We start from the raw sequence: 18,333 nt of genomic DNA on the forward strand, positions 1-18,333 counted from the left end.
TGGTATCCATGTGGTTATTTGTATGAAAATGAAAAAATAAAAAAAATGAAATAAAAAGGAAAGCCTCTGGCCGGGGAGGGCGGAAAATGGTCCCAATGGGCCAACCAGAAGTTCATTTACAAATTTTCTTTATTTTCCTTTTTTTTTAATTTTTTTGAATAAAAAACAAATAAAATCATCCTCCATTACAAATGGTAAAAAGTGTGTCAATTGGTTACAAAGAGTTTTTGTGCATCTCTTCCACAGTCATTATCTCTGATTCATATCAAATTATCTATTTTACATCACATATACTCATATATATTGTTATCATCATACCTCATCCTTCATATGACTATAGTTGTTTTAACGTCCCTTATAACAAATATTCCAAAATTTAAAACAAAACCACATAGTGGCATTCCCTTATCTATTTTCAATATCATCTAACCACATTATACCTTTATAACACATTCAAAATATAAAATTAATTATATTTAATAATAAAAAATTAAACCTCTTTTCTTAATAATTGCTTACAATTTATATCCAATTTCCCTTTTATCCTGTCAATACAAATTATTACATTGTTATTATTATCAGTCATTTATTTAACGATAGTTTGACTACGATTAACTTACTTTTCCCCTTTTTTTTCACCATTTAAAATATTTACCATATGGGATGATAAAAATAAAACACACAAATACTTTCAAAATCATTTAATCAGAAGAGTGTTATTGCAAAAATGGCTCAAAATTAAAAAAAAATCCACTATGTTCTGTTGGCTATCACCAACAGAAAGAATGACTCACCCAAATTTTATAGATTTGAACAAAATGCTAAGATACAGAGACTTAATTGATAGACAGGGAAATTTAAAAACAATTGAAGAATTGGCAGATCAGAACATGAAAGTTGACTGGCTAACTTACCTCCAAATCAAAACTAAATACAATAAAAATACTAAATTATATGACATCGAAACAGAACCACGTGAATTGGATAAAATTATTCAAAGCTCAGATAGAAAGATGATAGGGAGAATATATAAATTCCTCCTGAAGTACAAAATGGAAGAGGAAATTGTGAAAGAACAAATGATAAAATGGGCACAGAACTTTGGCTATAATATTGAATTAGACAAATGGGAAAAATTTTGGGGAACAAACTTAAAAATGACACTATCAGTTCCATACAAGGAAAATCAGTACAAAATGTTTTACAGATGGCACCTAGCACCAACAAGGTTAGCTAAAATCTTAACAAATACCTCCCCAATATGTTGGAAATGCGAATCGATACACGGAACATATTACCATTTATGGTGGACCTGTGAGGAGGCTAAATTTTTTTGGAAAAGGATCAAAAATTGGCTGGAGGCAATAACGGGTTAAAATAGAACGGAAACCTGAATTTTTTTTTATTAGGAATAATGTTTGCGAAATACAAAAAAGAAATTGAGTATTTAATACTACATATAATTACGGTGGCAAGGATTGCCATTGCCCAGAAATGGAAAAACAAATTAATTCCAAGCGAAGATGAAATAATAAGAAAGATTATGGATTGTGCTGAAATGGACAAACTAACTAAAGAAATCCAGGGAAAAGAAAAATCAGAATTCTACCAGATATGGGATAAATGGTATAGGTGGATGGAGGAAAGAAACAAGAATCAATGAAGGAAAATAATAAAACTCAAAAAAGAATAGTTATGAGTAAAATAAGAGGGTTAAGAATGGTAAAATCCAAATGAAATACAATAGAAGGGGAAATAATATAAGGTGAGCGGTATCAATTGATAATTGCTATTAGAAAGAACAGGAAGCTCCTGTTCTTATTGTATGGTGTAAATGTGGTGTGCGTCTAAGTTTTGTGTGTGTCTATTTTACATATTTGTTAATAAAAAAAATATTTTTTTTACCAAATTTCCTCTTATCAAACCAATGCAAATATATACATTGTTATCCTTTATCTAACTTTATCCATTAACACTACATTTTTACATAATGCTCTAATTTTGACAAAATTTTTAAACCTCTTTTCTTAATCATTGTATACAATTTATATCCAATTTTCCCTTTTAGCATATCAATACAAATTATTACATTATTATCATTATCGGTCATTTATTTAGCGATAGTTTGATTATATTTAACTTACTTTTTTCCCTTTTTTCCCCTTTTAGAAATTTATACCAAATTTCTTCTTGTCAAATCAATATATATGTGTACATTGTTATCATTATCAATTATGTACCTAACTTTATCATTATCACTACATTTTTAACATAGTTCTAATTTTAACTAAATTTAACTAGTGTTTTATTATTAATTTTCATATCTCAACCTGTACCTTACCAGTAATAGTGTAGTCCTGTTTCTTTTGCCATTTGTGGAATTGGTCTTCTGGTTATTTCCTTAATCAAATTTGTTTAGACTTCTCTTCGCAACTTACAAATATCTTGTAAAATCTTGAAATCCTCCATCAGATTCCTTAATCAGTTTGTCTTTGGTTATCGGTAATGTTTTGGTCAAAATTTCTCTCCTTAAGTCCATCCATTCTCTCTTTTTCCTTCTTCTGTATCTTGAAATCTGTAGTAAAAAACCTTTCCATCTATCTTCTCTTTCCTTAGTCCACTCTTTCCATCTCCAATCACACTCAGTTCACTGTAAATATCCATGGTTATCTTGCCTCTTTGTTCATTTTCCCCCTGGGTTTTTAGGACTCCAGCCTCCACTTTTTCCATTTGCTGAATATCTTCTATTCGTTGAGTATCTTCCATTTTTCCATCAGGTTTTGCCACACTAAAGTTTATATTTTCAATATTTTCCCATCTCTTCTCAATTCTCTTTGTTGTTTCTAATAGTCTTTGAATTCCAGACATAATCTGTTGCAATGTTATGGTTTCTTTTTGAATTCGTGTCATCCTTCCAATTAATAAACACAGCCACTCTGGTTTAAAAACAAATCTTTGTTATCACTTCTTTTCAGTTAGCAATAAACATCCAAAGGGCGTAAACAATCCATGCCCTTCTTTATAAACAAGCTGAAGTCTTTGAAGTGCAAGGTCAAAATGATCAAAGGGAAAAAAGAAAAAGCAATGTTTCCAGGTCTCAACCTCCAACCTCCAAGTGGCAGTGTAACGTCTCTTCCCTCTCAGGTTACTACCTTCTTTATATATCTTTTAAATCTTTTTTATGTTTCAGGCTCAAAAGAAATAAAGTTCTTAAAAGAAACCAAATAAAAAGAAAAAATCCATCCCAAACAGTATTGTAGAAATAAAGGAAAATATTTAATCCATAGATAAAAAAGAAATAGAAGGAGAAAATCCAAGACTTTCACTTTAAAAAGTAAAAAATATTCATAAAACTACCATCAATGGAAAAAAGTAAAATAAAAAAGATAACACTGTCCAATTATGCTAATTCTGCTGCTTATTTCTTTTTCTTTACCAATTTGATTTAACTTCGACCTTTTTTGAGCAGTCTTTTATAAAAATAACATTTCCTCACCCGATGGACATACTTTCTCTTTCTGCTTTCCTCCCATTGCAGAGCTGTCCCGACTTCAGCAGCTTGAGGCTGTGCTTTTTGTCGCCAGCAATAAGTGATTCTCTTGGATCAACCAGGGACTTTGCGAAGTCCCTGAGATCAGCAAGATGTACTCTTCCCTGTCACCATTTCTTCGGGACAGTTTAGATCCAGATGGACCATCCAGTGGCAAAAGTATCAATTTTGTTGTGTTGCGACATCAGCGCCTTTCTCACATTTCTGAATTTTCAATTAGCCTATTCAGCCTGTTTTTTACCCTCCCCAGCCTCCAGAGGGTTTCCTGAAGACTGAGGAGGGTGAAAAATCAGCTGGGAGCTGACAGCTGGTGTGCCACTAAATATGACTCATTGTGCCACATGGTCTCTACAAGCACATTTCAAGCAGCTGTTCCAAGCTGAGTCCTGCTTTTACCTTTTTTTACATCCTTGCCACTCCCTTCCAACAACTGTCATGAGGAACTGTTGTTCTGCTGCTGGCCTCATGGGAGCTTTTTGCCCTCCTGGAGGCACTGCTCTCGTCCACCCTGCTGGGCTGCTCCTGCCTATTGCAGGGCAAGTGATATACGACCTCCAAGCACCCACCTACTGCACGTCTGCCAGAGCCCCTTTGCCAGTAGCCACAGGTGGAACCATGCTGTCTTACCCACCACCACCTTTGGGTTACTGAGCTCCTTCCTGCAGGTCTACTTGGTGCTGCAGGTGCCAGGCTATGTGTTGAGCCTGGCACTCTTTAGTCCCTGGCCCTAGTGGGTGCTAGTTCTCATGCTGGCTGTGCAAGGTGGCATGGGTGGCACAGCTCCACCTGCAGCTCCAGAAGTTATAGATCTGGGATGACTCTACCTGCAGCAGGCAGAAGCAGCTCAGCAGAACAGCCAAAAGCAGTGCTGCCAGGAGGCCAGAAGCAGCAAAGGCAGCCACTTGGCAGCCAGCGGCCAAAAATGTCCTGGCAAAAGCAGGGCCAGCAAGCAGGGCAGGTGCAGGCCTTGATGTGCTGAAAAGTTAGGCCATTGCAGCCAAAGGCAAGCAGGTGGTGGGATGGAGAGGGTGGGGCAGGCAGGCACACCACTTCCTGTAGTTGAAAAAAATATCATATTTCCCCAAAAATAATAAGACAGGAACTTATTTTCTTTTAACCCCGCAAAAAAATACTTGGTCTTATTTTCAGGGAGGTCTTATTATTTTTGAAGTGCAGGAGGCGGAGAACATGGTCACCTCATGGCTGCTGTGTGTTGCAATATTTTCGGGGAGGGCTTATTTTACCTCTTGCGCTCAAAATCCCGATTGGGCTTATTATCCGGGGAGGTCTTATTTTCAGGGAAGACATCTCTGAAAATTACCCTGAGTGCTTATTTCGAGGCCTAAGAAAATATAAGACCGGGTCTTATTTTCAGATAAACATGGTAATTAGCTCAAGTGTTTTATTTTTAAGATACTAGTCCTAAAAAGAATCTCCAACCAAACGTAGAGGGCAAAATGGCAGAAGACACTATTTGTAGTTCTCAACTAACAACAGTTTTAGTTTTTAGTGACTGTTCAAAGTTGCACAGCAGAAAAAAAAGTGATTTGGCCATTTTTCACTCTTAAGACTGTACTACCTATACTATCTACAGCCTCTGATTTCCTGAGGCAAATGGAAAAATAGAAATCTAGTCAATGAATGTTCTTCTCTTACCTGACTTGGAGGTTCAATCCTAGTTTCTGCTCCCCCAAAACAAAGAGTCGACTTCCTTCTATGCTTCCCTGTGAGGGAGACAGAATTTCAAAAGGGATAATTAATAAAATGGGAGGAGGTACGCTATAGAGGAGAGGACACAGAGAAGATGAGAAAGTTAGGATTTATCAAAGGAGTAGAAGGACCTTGTATTACCTCCTGAAGTGTCCTGAATTGGATCTCCCTGAGGGATCCCCCTGAATGACAGTTCTTGAGGGAGATTTGATGGATGCCTCTTTCTCTCAGGATCTCTGATCTCCATTGCGAAAGACTTGAAAAAAGAGAAAAGAATTAATGGACATCACAAATCATGAAATGGTTTCTTTCCCAGTGAACACCAGTGCATATCACTCGGTGTTGATCAATTAGGCTGGGAAGTAAGAAAGAAATTGCTGCGCAAAATCTTTCTTCTAGAATGGATAAGGGAACTATACAAAGATTAGTGAAGCATCTCCATATAGTATGAATGACAGGAAATAAGTCTTTCATAAAATGATGCATCCTTCTTCTTAACACTGATAAACTACCAAAGATATATAAAGGAGTTTCAATTATATGTTTGAAATGTAAATGTAAAAAAAGGAACTTTTTACCAACTCTGCTGGACTTGTGACAAAGGAAAGAAATACCGGGGTAAGATTTATATTTTACCTGCAACTCAACCTGCTCCTTCTTCTCCTCTGCCTGGCTCAGGAGGAAGCCTTCCACCAGGGCCACCGCCTGGGAGCTGGTCTCTGCTCCACACTCCCGCACCCAGCTCTCCATCTGCAGGGGCAGAAGGGCCAGGAACTGCTCCAGAACCACCAGGTCCAGCATCTGCGCTTTTGTGTGCTTTTCTGGTCTCAACCATCGACTACAAAAGAAGTGGAGCCGACTACAAAGTCCTCGGGGACCCTCATCCTCCTGATATTGGACGCTCCTGAAGTTCCAGGCCTGAACTTGTGAAACGATGGTTCCTTCTTCCAGCATCTTCTGCCCAGTTCTTGCCCAGATCTCCCCACGGATTCCAGACTGAGCACTGGAAGGGCCTTTTCCACTTCCCTCACTTGCTAAAGGAAGGCCAGCCATTCTCTCTCTGCCCTGTAACACAATTCAGAATTAGTGCAAAGAAAGTTCTGTATCTCCAAATGTTTTTTTTTAATTTCTTGGAAGAAATATCCATCTGGTTCAGTTCCAATACAGGAGGAAGGCGCTGGGAATAAAATGGAGGCTGGAGGCTAATTGGAAAGAAAGCAGAACCACCAACCACATGTCATTCTGGGACGGCTGACAAAACAAAGTGGGTCGATTTTCTACCTTCTGGATTCCTATGGGGTCATGTAGGGCTCATGGGTGGCACTCTATAGGCAAAAGGGGAAATGCAAATCAAATGTGTTTGTCTGAAAAAATACAATTTTGTCTAACGCCCACGAGTACAAGTTCTGGGAACAGATTCTCTTTCCATTCACATAGATTGTAATTTTCTTTTTAAGATCTGAGCAGGACTGGAGCATTACAGAAGGCACTTGTGTTGCTGTCAGATGACCATGCATGGTGGGCATTTCTAAGCTGGAGAACCTTTATAAAAAGTCTCCCATCTTTGTGATCTGGATTCTTAGCATCCTGTACGTTTTCTTCCTTCCTTTGGGGACTTCTGCAAAATCTCCAGATCGCTATACGTGATGAAATATTATGAAAAACAGGGACAAAGAGAGGACTTTGCCAAGATTGAGACCACTGCTCTAAAAACATGAAACCACAACCTGTGTTATGCCATTCATATATCAAGGGAAAGCCCAACTTTGTCAATCTTTGGCTTAATTGTGTTGCTTATCTGAAGTTTCTGCCTGACCCAGTCTTTCTGAATGGATTACCAAATCTGCATTTCTAAAAGCCTTAGTTTCCCCTTGGGGCAGGGAGACTGAGGCTTCTGCCTCCCTTAAGAGCATGTTTCTCCATTTCTCCCTTAGGGGAAATATAATATTTTGCTTCTTTTTAATATTCCCCCCGAATAGTTGGTTCTCCGGGGGAGGGGGGGCTTCCCACACATTCATAGCAATGTTCACCTAGCCATGGGAATAATACCTAAAGTCCTCTTAGCCAAAGAAATAATGTTGTCTCTAAAGAAGATGAACAAAAGACCTCCATTTTGTGATTCTCTTACAGATAAGGGAATATATTAAGAAATCTCCAATTAGGACACAAATACTAGAAATGGCAAGAGACAAAACATTGAAATACAAAGATTGTGATTCTGAAACAGGTACCAAGGAGACTGAGAGAGATAAGAAGAGAATATCAATTTTTGACTAAAAATTCTACAGAAAAAAAAGAGTTAATTATAGATGGCTGATCCCAGAAGGTTTGATGTTTCTATGGCAAGGACAAAGACATAGAATAGATTCAACTGATAAAGCAGAACTATTCTATGCAGAATACTTTAGAGGGAAAGAGGGAGAGACAGGAAAAGAAGAATCATTAATTGAACTACAAGATAATGGCCAGGCTGCGACTGGAAAAGAAGAAGGTGCTGTGGATACTAAAGAACAATGAGAACCAAGATCTACTAGAGCAGTAAACCCTACGTATAAAACATAAACATGGAGAAGAAAAAAATAATTTCAATAAATATAAACTCAGCTATTAAAAGAAGGAAAATATTTCATAAATTAGAGAAATTAAAAGTGGACATAATTTGCTTTCAAGAAGTACACATTAAAAAACAACAGGAACAATTATTGATACAACCTAAACTAGGGAAAATATTTACTACATTGCCACGATGCAAGAAAAGAGAAGTGGTTCTGTATATTAAGGCTACAATTTCAGCAGAGGAAATCTACACTGATGACGATGGAAGAATCTTAATGGTGGAAATTATGGACAATAACAAGAACATACTTTTAACAGCAATTTATGCTCCTAATGATAGCCAAGAGGAATTTTATAAAAAATTACATATGAAAAAAATTGAATTGGACTATGTTAATATTTGTATGATGGGAGACTTTAATGGAATTGTAGATCAGAATATGGACTATAAAACACAAAAAAACAACAAAACTAAATAGAAAGACTCTTCCTAAATCCTTTTTTAAAATGACTGATGAAATAGACTTAAAAGATATATGGAGAGAAAGAAACCCCACAAATAGACAATATACCTTCTACTCAAATAGACATTTATCATGGTCCAGATTAGATATGATATGGATCTCAACGGAATTGATTTGTGATATACAGGAAATTGACATAGAAACAAGTACCTGGGCAGATCACAATCCAATGACAATTAAGTGGAAAGGACAAAGGAGAAGATCTAGATGGACTTTAAATTATACTTTAAGATCTGAGCGGGACTGGAGGATTACAGAAGGCACTTGTGTTGCTGTCATATGACCATGCATGGTGGAAATTTCTAAGCTGGAGAACCTTTATAAAAAGTCTCCCATCTTTGTGATCTGGATTCTTACCATCCTGTACGTTTTCAGTCGCTCACGTCCTGGTTCTTTCTCGCCTGTACTACTATAACACTCTCTACATGGGGCTGCCCTTGAAGAGCACCCAGAGGCTTCAGCTGGTCTAGAATGCGGCCGCGCAGGTTGTCATGGGGGTACCTAGGTGCTCCCATGTTACACCCCTTTTAGGCGGCCTGCACTGGTTGCCAGTTGTTTTCCGGGTGCAATTCAAGGTGTTAATTGTGATCTTTAAAGTGCTCCATGGCTTAGGCCCAGGGTACTTACGAGACCACCTACTACCACTGGTAGCTTCCCACCGTCCAGTACAATCCCACAGAGTTGGCCTCCTCAGGGTGCCGTCAGCCAGGCAGTATCAGCTGGCGACCCCCAGGGGGAGAGCCTTCTCTGTGGGAGTGCCTTCCCTTTGGAATGAGCTGCCCCCGGAGCTTCGCATAATTCCCAACCTCTGGTCCTTCCGGTGTGCCCTAAAAAGTTGGTTTTTTCCAGCAAGCCGGCCTGGCCTGAATAAAATAAAGTATTAATTTTAATTGTTAATTTTAATTTAATTTCTAAATCTCATTGTAAATGTCTATTGTGGTTTTTTGGATATTCTATTTAATCTTTCTTTTAACTTTTGTAATATGCGTTTTTTATGTTGTACGCCGCCCTGAGTCCTTTGGGAGAAGGGCGGCATATAAGTCCAATAAACCTCATAAACCTCATAAACCTTCTATAAAATGTATTGTTTTATACATTTTATGTATAAAATGTATTTCTATAAAATGTATTGTTTGAATGCTGTTCCTTGCTCTCCTTGTACTTGATCCACTTGGGAAGAGACTTGGAGGTCGCCTTTGCAAACGCTTTTTAATTTTCTGTAAATAAACCTTTTTGAATTGTGAACCAGACTTGTCTCTGTGTTGTGAGGATTTAATAATTGGGGGGTTTTATCTCACAATCTTGGCGCTCAACGTGCGGCTTAAGGGCCTCATTTGGGAATACCGCTCAGTTATTTAGGGGGGGGGGGCGCCGGTTAATTTCAACTGCCTAGAGTTATCTGAGACTGAACTTCCATTTGCGGTCCCCATGCAAGCAATTAATTGACAGCTCTGGTCTGCAATATCAAATAACTGTAATTTTGCTACTGTTATGAATCGTAATGTAAATATCTGATAAGCAGGATGTATTTTTATTGTTATAAATTGAACATAATTAAAGCATAGTGATTAATCACAAAAACAATATGTAATTATATATTGTGAAATATTTCTTAATATATCTATATGTTAAGAGAATATATCTTTCTCTTTCTCTCTCTTTCTGTCTGTGTGGCTCTTTGTCTCTCTCCCCCTCCCTCCCCCTCTGTCTCTCTTTGTCATTCTCTCTGTATCTCTCCTCCCTCCCCCATCTCTGACACTCTGTGTGTCTCTGTCTATCTGTCTCTCACTTACTCACACACTTAATCACTCACTCTGTGTGTGTCTCTCTCTCTGTGTGTGTCTTTGTCTGTTTCTCCCTCCCTCCCTCCGCATCTCTGTCACTGTGTGTGTGTGTATGTTTCACTCACTCTTTGTGTGTCTCTGTCTGTCTGTCTGTCTGTCTCTCACTCAATCACTCCCTCACTTAATCACTCAGTCTGTGTGTGTGTCTCTCTCTGTGTCTCTCTCTGTCTGTTTCTCCCTCCCTCCCCCCCCACCTCTGTCACTCTGTGTGTTTGTGTGTCTGTCTGTCGGTCTCTCACTCTCTCTGTGTATGTCTTTCTCTGTCTATCTCTCTCTGTGCCTCTGTCTGTCTGTGTTTCTCTCTGTCTCTTAAAGCGGCGGTGGTGAGACCCCTTCTGAAGAAACCATCTTTGGATCCAGCCGTTCTTAACAATTACCGTCCAGTCTCCAACCTCCCCTTTGTGGGGAAGGTTGTTGAGAAGGTGGTGGCCTTTCAGCTCCAGCAGGCCTTGGAGGAAGCTAGCTATCTTGACCCATTCCAGTCCGGCTTCAGACCTGGCTACAGCACAGAAACTGCTTTGGTCGCATTGACTGATGACCTCTGGAGAGCCAGGGATCGAGGCCATTCCTCCATTCTGGTTCTCCTTGACCTCTCAGCGGCTTTCGATACCATCGACCATGGTATCCTTCTGCGACGACTGCGAGAGGTGGGGGTGGGAGGCACTGTTTTGCAGTGGTTCTCCTCTTACCTCTCGGACAGGTCACAGTCGGTGTTAGTTGGGGGGCAGAGATCGAACCCTGGGCCCCTAACATATGGGGTGCCGCAGGGTTCGGTCTTGTCTCCCCTACTTTTCAACATCTACATGAAACCGCTGGGCGAGATCATTCAGCGGCACGGGATAAAATACCATCAGTATGCGGACGATACCCAGCTGTATCTGTCCGCCCCGTGCCAACTCAATGAAGCGGTGGACGTGATGAACCAGGGACTCGAAGCCGTTAGGGACTGGATGAGGGCCAACAAACTTGTGCTCAACCCGGATAAGACCGAGTGGCTGTTGTGTTTCCCTCCCACTAATTTGGCAAATATTCCATCTCTCAGGCTGGGGGGGTCAAACATTATACCCCTCAGACAGGGTCCGCAACTTGGGAGTCCTCCTGGACCCACAGCTGACTTTCGAACACCATTTATCAGCTGTGACCAGGGGGGCATTTGCCCAGGTTCGCCTGGTGCACCAGTTGCGCCCCTACCTGAACCGGGAGGCTCTCACAACAGTCACTCGTGCCCTTGTGACCTCTAGGCTGGAGTACTGCAATGTGCTCTACATGGGGCTGCCCTTGAGGAGTATTCGGCGACTTCAGCTAGTCCAGAATGCAGCCGCGCGAGCGATTGTGGGTGCACCTCGTTTCATCCATGTAACACCTATCCTCCGTGAGCTGCACTGGCTACCTGTCGATCTCCGGATACGCTTCAAGGTGCTACTTGCCACCTATATAGTACCCTCCATGGTAGTGGGTCTGGGTACTTGAGAGACCGCCTACTGCCGATCACCTCCACACGACCCATTAGATCTCATCGTTTAGGCCTCCTCCGAGTTCCATCCGCTGGCCAATGCCGACTGGCCACCACGCGGAGGAGAGCCTTCTCGGTGGTAGCCCCGACCCAATGGAACGATCTCCCCGTGGAGATTCGTACCCTCACCACCCTCCAGACCTTCCGCACAGCCCTTAGAATCTGGCTATCCCGTCAGGCCTGGGGCTAAAGATTGTAACCCGCCCGAATGGTATGAATGTTGCGTTTTAATCATGTATTGTCTTATATGTAAAAGTTTGTCTTTCCCCCCCCCCCTTGGATTGTGAGCCGCCCTGAGTCCCCCCAGGGAAAAGGGCAGCATACAAATAAACAATCTAATCTAATCTCCCCTTCCTCCCCCATCTCTGTTACTCTGTGTGTGTGTGTCTGTCTGTCAGTCTGTCTGTCTCTCACTCACTCACTTAATCACTCACTCTGTTTCTCTCTCTCTCTCTTTCTCTCTGTCTCTTCTTGCCTCCTTCATCTCTGTCACTCTGTGTGTGTGTGCCTGTCTGTCTGTCTCTCTCTCTCTCTGTCTCTCTCTCTCTGTGTGCCTCTGTGTGTGTGTGTGCCTGTCTGCTGTCTCTCCCCTCCCTCCCCATCTCTGTCACTCTGTGTGTCTGTCTGTCTCTCTGTATGTCTGTCTCATACACAGAGACACACATACTGTGGTCACCTTTAATCACAAGTTAAAAGAACCTGGCAGTGGCGTTTTTCACTGGGTGAAAGTCTCCGAGGCTGTAATTTACAGGGTGTGAGCATGCCACGTGCCTATGTTTCCAATGGCTTGGAGCCACAGCGAGGCTCTGCACGGCTGGCGATGATTCCGGAGCCCATCTGGGAAAACGAGGAATGTGAGGGGGACCCCTCCCCCTGGCGAATGGGCTCCAGACCCACACATCTTTCACAGCTGTCTCATTTCCAATTGGGGGATCCATGCAGTGGATGTCTCCCCCCCAATTGGAAACGAGGCCGCGCCCGCCCCCTGCCCGCCCTGCCCAACAAAGTCTATTTGTAACCAACTGATACACTTTCTAGAGCATGTAAAGAAAGATGTTGTATTTGTTTTAAATTAAAAATTAAAAAAAATTAATATTAAAAAAAACAACACACACACACACAATGTTCTGATTGCACCACAAACTCAGTAGTCATCCTTATCTTTCACAGAGGCACTGACTTTTATAAATATGAGCATGATAGTGTAGAATAATCAAATCCAAGGACCAATGGTGGGTTTCAAAAAAGTTTGGAACCTCTTCTGTAGGTGTGGCCTGCTTTCCGGGTCCACTGGTGGAACCTCTTCTAACCGGTTCGGTAGATTTGATTAACTGGTTCTACCGAATAGGTGCGAACTGGTAGGAACCCACCTCTGCAATAAACCATTTTTCCAAGCAGCCTCCATGTCTCCAGTGTCTTTTTCCCCACTTGGAGTCGAACCCAGAAGGACATTTCTTTCAACACTTCCTTGCAAATATATTTCTTATTTCCTGCTTGAGATTTGCCATGCAAGCTCTCCCCCTATACAGGAGCTTTCACCAGGAAATGGGGTGGGAAGGACTCTCCAGGTTCCCCTCCCCCACTTTCATTTTTGAGGACCCGGATTTATTCCAAGGGCAGCATGCGTGACCTCTGCTTTCTCCCCATGCCTATTACAATCATGGAAAAGGGCGGCTAGATGGGAGGGAAACATGGGATATGGGGGAGTTTCTCCCACTCCTAAAACAAAAAAAATTGAACCTGGATGAGGACTAGGCATGTCTCTCTTCCCGTTTTTAGAATGAGAACCCACTGTCTCTCTTTCGGTGAGAACAAACACACACACACACACACACACACCTATCTTTTCTTTTTTCTTTCTGCCTTTCTAAACTCCTGCACAACACATGTGGTTAAAGAGAGAGAGAGAGAGTCTAGTGTCATAGAAAGACAAAAACTGAATGCCGTCATTGCCTTCCCAACTTGTAACAGGGGCCCAAAGTTGAAGTCCCCCCCCCCCCGGTTGGATTTTCTGGGCATGGAAGGTGCTCATGAAAAGAGCAGAGAAATGGTATGTTTCCTATGGGGGCCAGGATGGGCTTCTTGATTGGGAAGCTTTTGGCAATGTTATACTTTAGTAAAGAGCTTCGTATTTCAAGTACTGGCATTAGGGGGAAAATTTCTTAACAAGAACCTCATTTTTACAGTGTGAAAGAATTTTCCAACTGTTTATGTTTATACTTCACTATTTTCAATTATGCATAGTCCTGCCAATCATCCATCAAGTATGCTTATATTCATTGTTGCCCTTGTACATCATAAATTCAAACACAAATGTTATCCCTTCATTTTTAAACAGAGTATTCTAAATATTCACTTCATACACGTACCAATCTTTCATTACTTCCTTATTAAACTACTTATCAATGAGATATCTTTATAATATACATCACTACTTAGAGTTATGCCTAATATCACCAATCATCTATCAAATATACATAGATTCATTATTATCTTTATCCTTCATTTTAAAACAAAATATTCTAAATTATTCAATTCATATATATGTCTGTCTTTCATTGTATCATTATTAATCTATTTAACAACATGATTGTATTATCACTTATGTCCTTTGATTGAAACATGGATAAAACATTTTTCATTTCCAAGTTTTTTTTTATCAAGTCCAGTGACACAAAGAACCTCTACTCCAGCCATTACCGTAAGTGGCATGTTTGGCAGGGACTTTAGGATCTGGCATAATGAATACAAGCGCTTTCCCACTTTCTCTATGAGCATGGCAGTTTGTTTGGAAGAAAATGGTGTCTTATGCCTGTGAGGGGGGAATTCATAGTTATGTTTGACTTGCAAATGGACTGGGACATCTACCTTGGTACATCTCATCCCAAGGATGGGTGTTGTTGCTGGGGAACAGTCCCTCCCAGTCCTTCTCTTAGGCCATGTTCAGAAAAGAGTGCCACTAGTGATTCCACTGTTAGTGATCCTGGGGATAGGCACAGCAGTTGGGATAGGGGTGGGTGGCCTAGCTCACTCTACAGTGCAGTTTAAGCAGCTGTCAGAGGAGTTGCAACATAGCCTAGGTCAGACTGCCCGAACTTAATCGAACTGCAAGACCAGACTGACTCCTTGGCAGCAATAGTCATGCAAAATCGATGGGGGCTGGACCTCCCGACAACTGAGAAAGTGGTTTGTGTTTGGTTTTAGGAGAAGAAGAATGCTGTTTCTATAATAAATCAGGAATGGTCAGAGAAGCTGCAAAAGACCTACAAGACAGAGCATCCCAGATTGGACCAAGATTATTACGGAGAGATCAGTGGTTTTCATGGGTCGAACAGCTGTTGTTCCTGTTGCTGTGTGGAGTAGCAGGAACAGCCTTCATCCCCTGTGTGATCGCTCTACTCAGACAACTGGTTATGAGGTCAATAAGCAAATAAGGATTGAAAAAGAATTGATAGTCTCAGGAGGACCTTTGGGAAATAGGCCTTCCCAAGGTCCTCGAGAGGGGAATGAAGGATCAGATGATGGAAGGATGCACAGATGAGGCCCTGGGGATCCGAGAAGATGGAACCCAGGTGTGGATGGAATAGACATGAGAGTGAGGAATATGAATTCTGATAAAACATTTTGTGTTGTCTTCATTTCTTTGCCTTGTCAATTAAGAGCTTTGCTCATTTCCTGTCTCTCTCACTGAAGAGGGAGGGGGTTTGCGGGGGAGCGGTCTCAAAAAAACTATCTGTTCTTTTATTCTGCTCTGCAATAGGAAGGAGGGGGTGGCTGCACATTAACAACGAGACAAAAGTTAGCACCTTAAATCCTCTAGCCAGGATGTTAGGAACAATAGCTGCTTATAAGAAAAAACGCCAAACCCACATAGCTGGCACACTTTGCAAGACCATAACAAGCATAACGGTTAGCGGGGCTGAAATCCAAATAACCAATCAAAATTATCTGTTATGCATGCATTATTAGGGGAAGGGCAAAGGGTTGAATACGACCATCCCTTGACTATAAAAACTGCTGTAAGATTCTAGCTTTTCAAACCGGGGTCCTTATATCTTGGTACCAAAATAAAAGTATGATTCTATTTCACACCTCGTATCCGGTGATTTATCAGCTTCGACACCAAGCAAGAGTCCAGATTTGGGGACAACAGTGGCTAGCATTTCTACAAGCAGTTTCAATGCAAATGCAAACAAACTATCTCTGCAAAGAACTGTACTTACAAATACAATACCGTAGTTTGCAAACTGCAGTACAGTGATTAAAAAGAAGCAGAATAGTTCCCAAAGAGCTTACAAACAAGCTGTACAGAACTATAGAGTGACAAAAAAGAATACTTTAAAATACTTACAGAAGCAATACCAACGCTCTAGTTTTCAAGCCTAGGTGTAGCAGAAAATAACAGGGCTTAGACGTCTCAGGATCAAGAAGTTTATTTGGCAGCTGGGTTCAGAAATGCCAGTCAAAGGCTAGCATGCAACTTCTGAACAACTCTTCTAATGGAAGAGCATTCTTATACTTTGCCAAAAGCAGCACAACACGGAAGTACTTAACCCATTTCTGATTGGTTACTTTGAGGAAAGAAGCCTTATAAGCAGATACTGTCTTGCTTCCCCTTTTGTCTGGGCCACAGGTGTGGAGCTCTAGTCTCATAACGGCTACGTGGCTTTATAAGAACTTTAGCTGAACTCTGTGGTTTTGTAAGAACTTCCTGTTCTTTTGCAAGCTTCAAACTCCATCTTTTACTTTATAATAACAAGGTGAAAGGGGCTCCGAGAGGCTATCCAGCCTGACCCCGTATGTTCATTCTTAATGTCCAAATCTCACTTTATGTCCTATTTTACAGGAGGAGCAGATCCTCCACTCAGTTCCAGTAAAACAAAGACAAACTTGGTCCTTCACTGGCTGCAAAAACTGCTGGATCTTGTTTGGCCATGAAGAATGAGGTGGGTATAAACTCCATGTGTAACTTTGGTCACTTAGATACCTCTCTACACCAGGGGTGTCAAACTCTATTTCAATGAGGCCCACATCAGGGTTGTGTTTGACCTCAGAGGGCCAGGATGGGTGTGGCCAGCTCAATGTCACTTGTGTTGGGTGCCTGTGGTGGCCTGAGTGCTCTGCCAGCTAAAACGAGCTCCTGAGTTCTGTTTTTTGCTGTGACGGCCTCCTGCAACCTTCTGCCAGTGAAAATGGAGCTCGGGAGAGTTGCACATGGCTCTCGCAAGCTCCATTTTTGACTGCAACAGCTTCTTGCAGCCCTCTGCCTGCAAAAACAGAGCTTGTGAGGGCTGCATGCCTCTCTAACATCTGTCCCTCCCGAGCTCTGTTTTTGCCGCAGGTTGGTCCTTTGCTATTTGCAGGGTGGATCCATGGGCCAGGTCTAAGAACCCCATGGTCCAGGTCTGGTCCCTGGGCCTTGATTTTGATACCTCTGCTCTACACTGTTGGTGTCAATATTCAAAGAAACATGCAGTTCTTTAGCTGTCCCCCAAAAGTTGGTGCCTCTATCTGAACGAATGTTTTTAAAGGGCCTCAGATAGCAATAAAACATCTGAGGGCCCTTATGAAGCTAGAAGTATCCATATTCAATAACTTCAGTGCGGACATTTCTAATGGTCATACAGGTGAATTGGGCTGCCCACCACTTACAGTTTGCTTGACATGCTCTAGTGTGATGTGTGGTCACAGACCAGGGGCCAAAGACATCAAGGCCAACGTTAGTGAAAGGATTTGTGCTGAGTGTGTCAGCTGGAAGATCAGCCATATTTTGTTTTTGTAACCTACCATGGAGCTTGCGACAAGTAATACACCCAAAGATTACCTACCCCACACACCTTTTAGCTCCAACTATCCACAAACCAGAGGTTCTTATAGCTTATTCTCTAAATAGTCATCCTTGATGTTTGACTTCATGGTGATAGTGCACAATCAAAGAACGATGTGCTGATTTCCAGGAGTGTTTTTCTCCTCTTTTTCTATCTTTCTTCCTTTAGGCAGCCACCTACTCCCAAAAGACCATTTTGATCAAGAAGCCGGTCAGGTTTCCTCAGGGAGCTCTCTCTAGGGAGAAGTCTTTAGTTTAGCATACAGTCAATTTCTTGGGATAGGTTTCAAACTGCCCAGTATGGATGATGACATTTTGAGATTGACATTCTAGTACTGAACAGAAATGTTGGCAATGGTGCCAGCCTTTGCAGCTACTGCATGTGGCACTTTTGTGTGACTAAGCTATGTGAATCAGGCAAGTAGTAGCCCTAATGACTGAATTCCAGGTTGAGAAATGCAAAATCTATGTGATTCCAGTCGAGTCTCTGAGGCCAGTATCCGAAGTGAAGGAACTTTAAGATGGACTTCCAGACCAGAGTGTGCAGGTTGAATGTATCGACCTGAGGAACATCTGATCTGTGTTGCACAAGAATGCAGGCCCTGATAACCACACAGTGTCTTTAAGGTAACTTGCAGCAACATCTCTTGTATAATGGTCTGCGAGGTTGTGATCAGTAGTTATACAGTGTAGGACAGCTTGATTTCCTAATTCTTAGAAATCTGTTGCTACCATAAACATGAAATTGTCTGGTCTCTTGTCAATGTAACCTAGCATTACCTTGCAGTCGGCATAGAATTCAATATCTT

At 41.5% G+C, this 18,333-nt stretch overlaps 1 protein-coding gene across 1 annotated transcript in view; it reads right to left on the minus strand.

Annotated features, from left to right (window-relative positions):
• Positions 1–18,333, minus strand: part of LOC106543884 (uncharacterized) — an 80,586-nt gene that overhangs the window by 31,395 nt on the left and 30,858 nt on the right. Inside the window, 2 exon segments of the mRNA XM_087708199.1 lie at positions 5,207–5,274; positions 5,402–5,516. Coding sequence (XP_087564325.1) covers positions 5,207–5,274; positions 5,402–5,516 — 183 coding nt within the window.

Source organism: Thamnophis sirtalis, unplaced genomic scaffold (genome assembly GCF_051295495.1).
Source record: "Thamnophis sirtalis isolate CommonGarterSnake01/CBP01778 unplaced genomic scaffold, rThaSir2_p1.2 scaffold_3, whole genome shotgun sequence".
Classification (NCBI taxonomy): domain Eukaryota; kingdom Metazoa; phylum Chordata; class Lepidosauria; order Squamata; family Natricidae; genus Thamnophis; species Thamnophis sirtalis.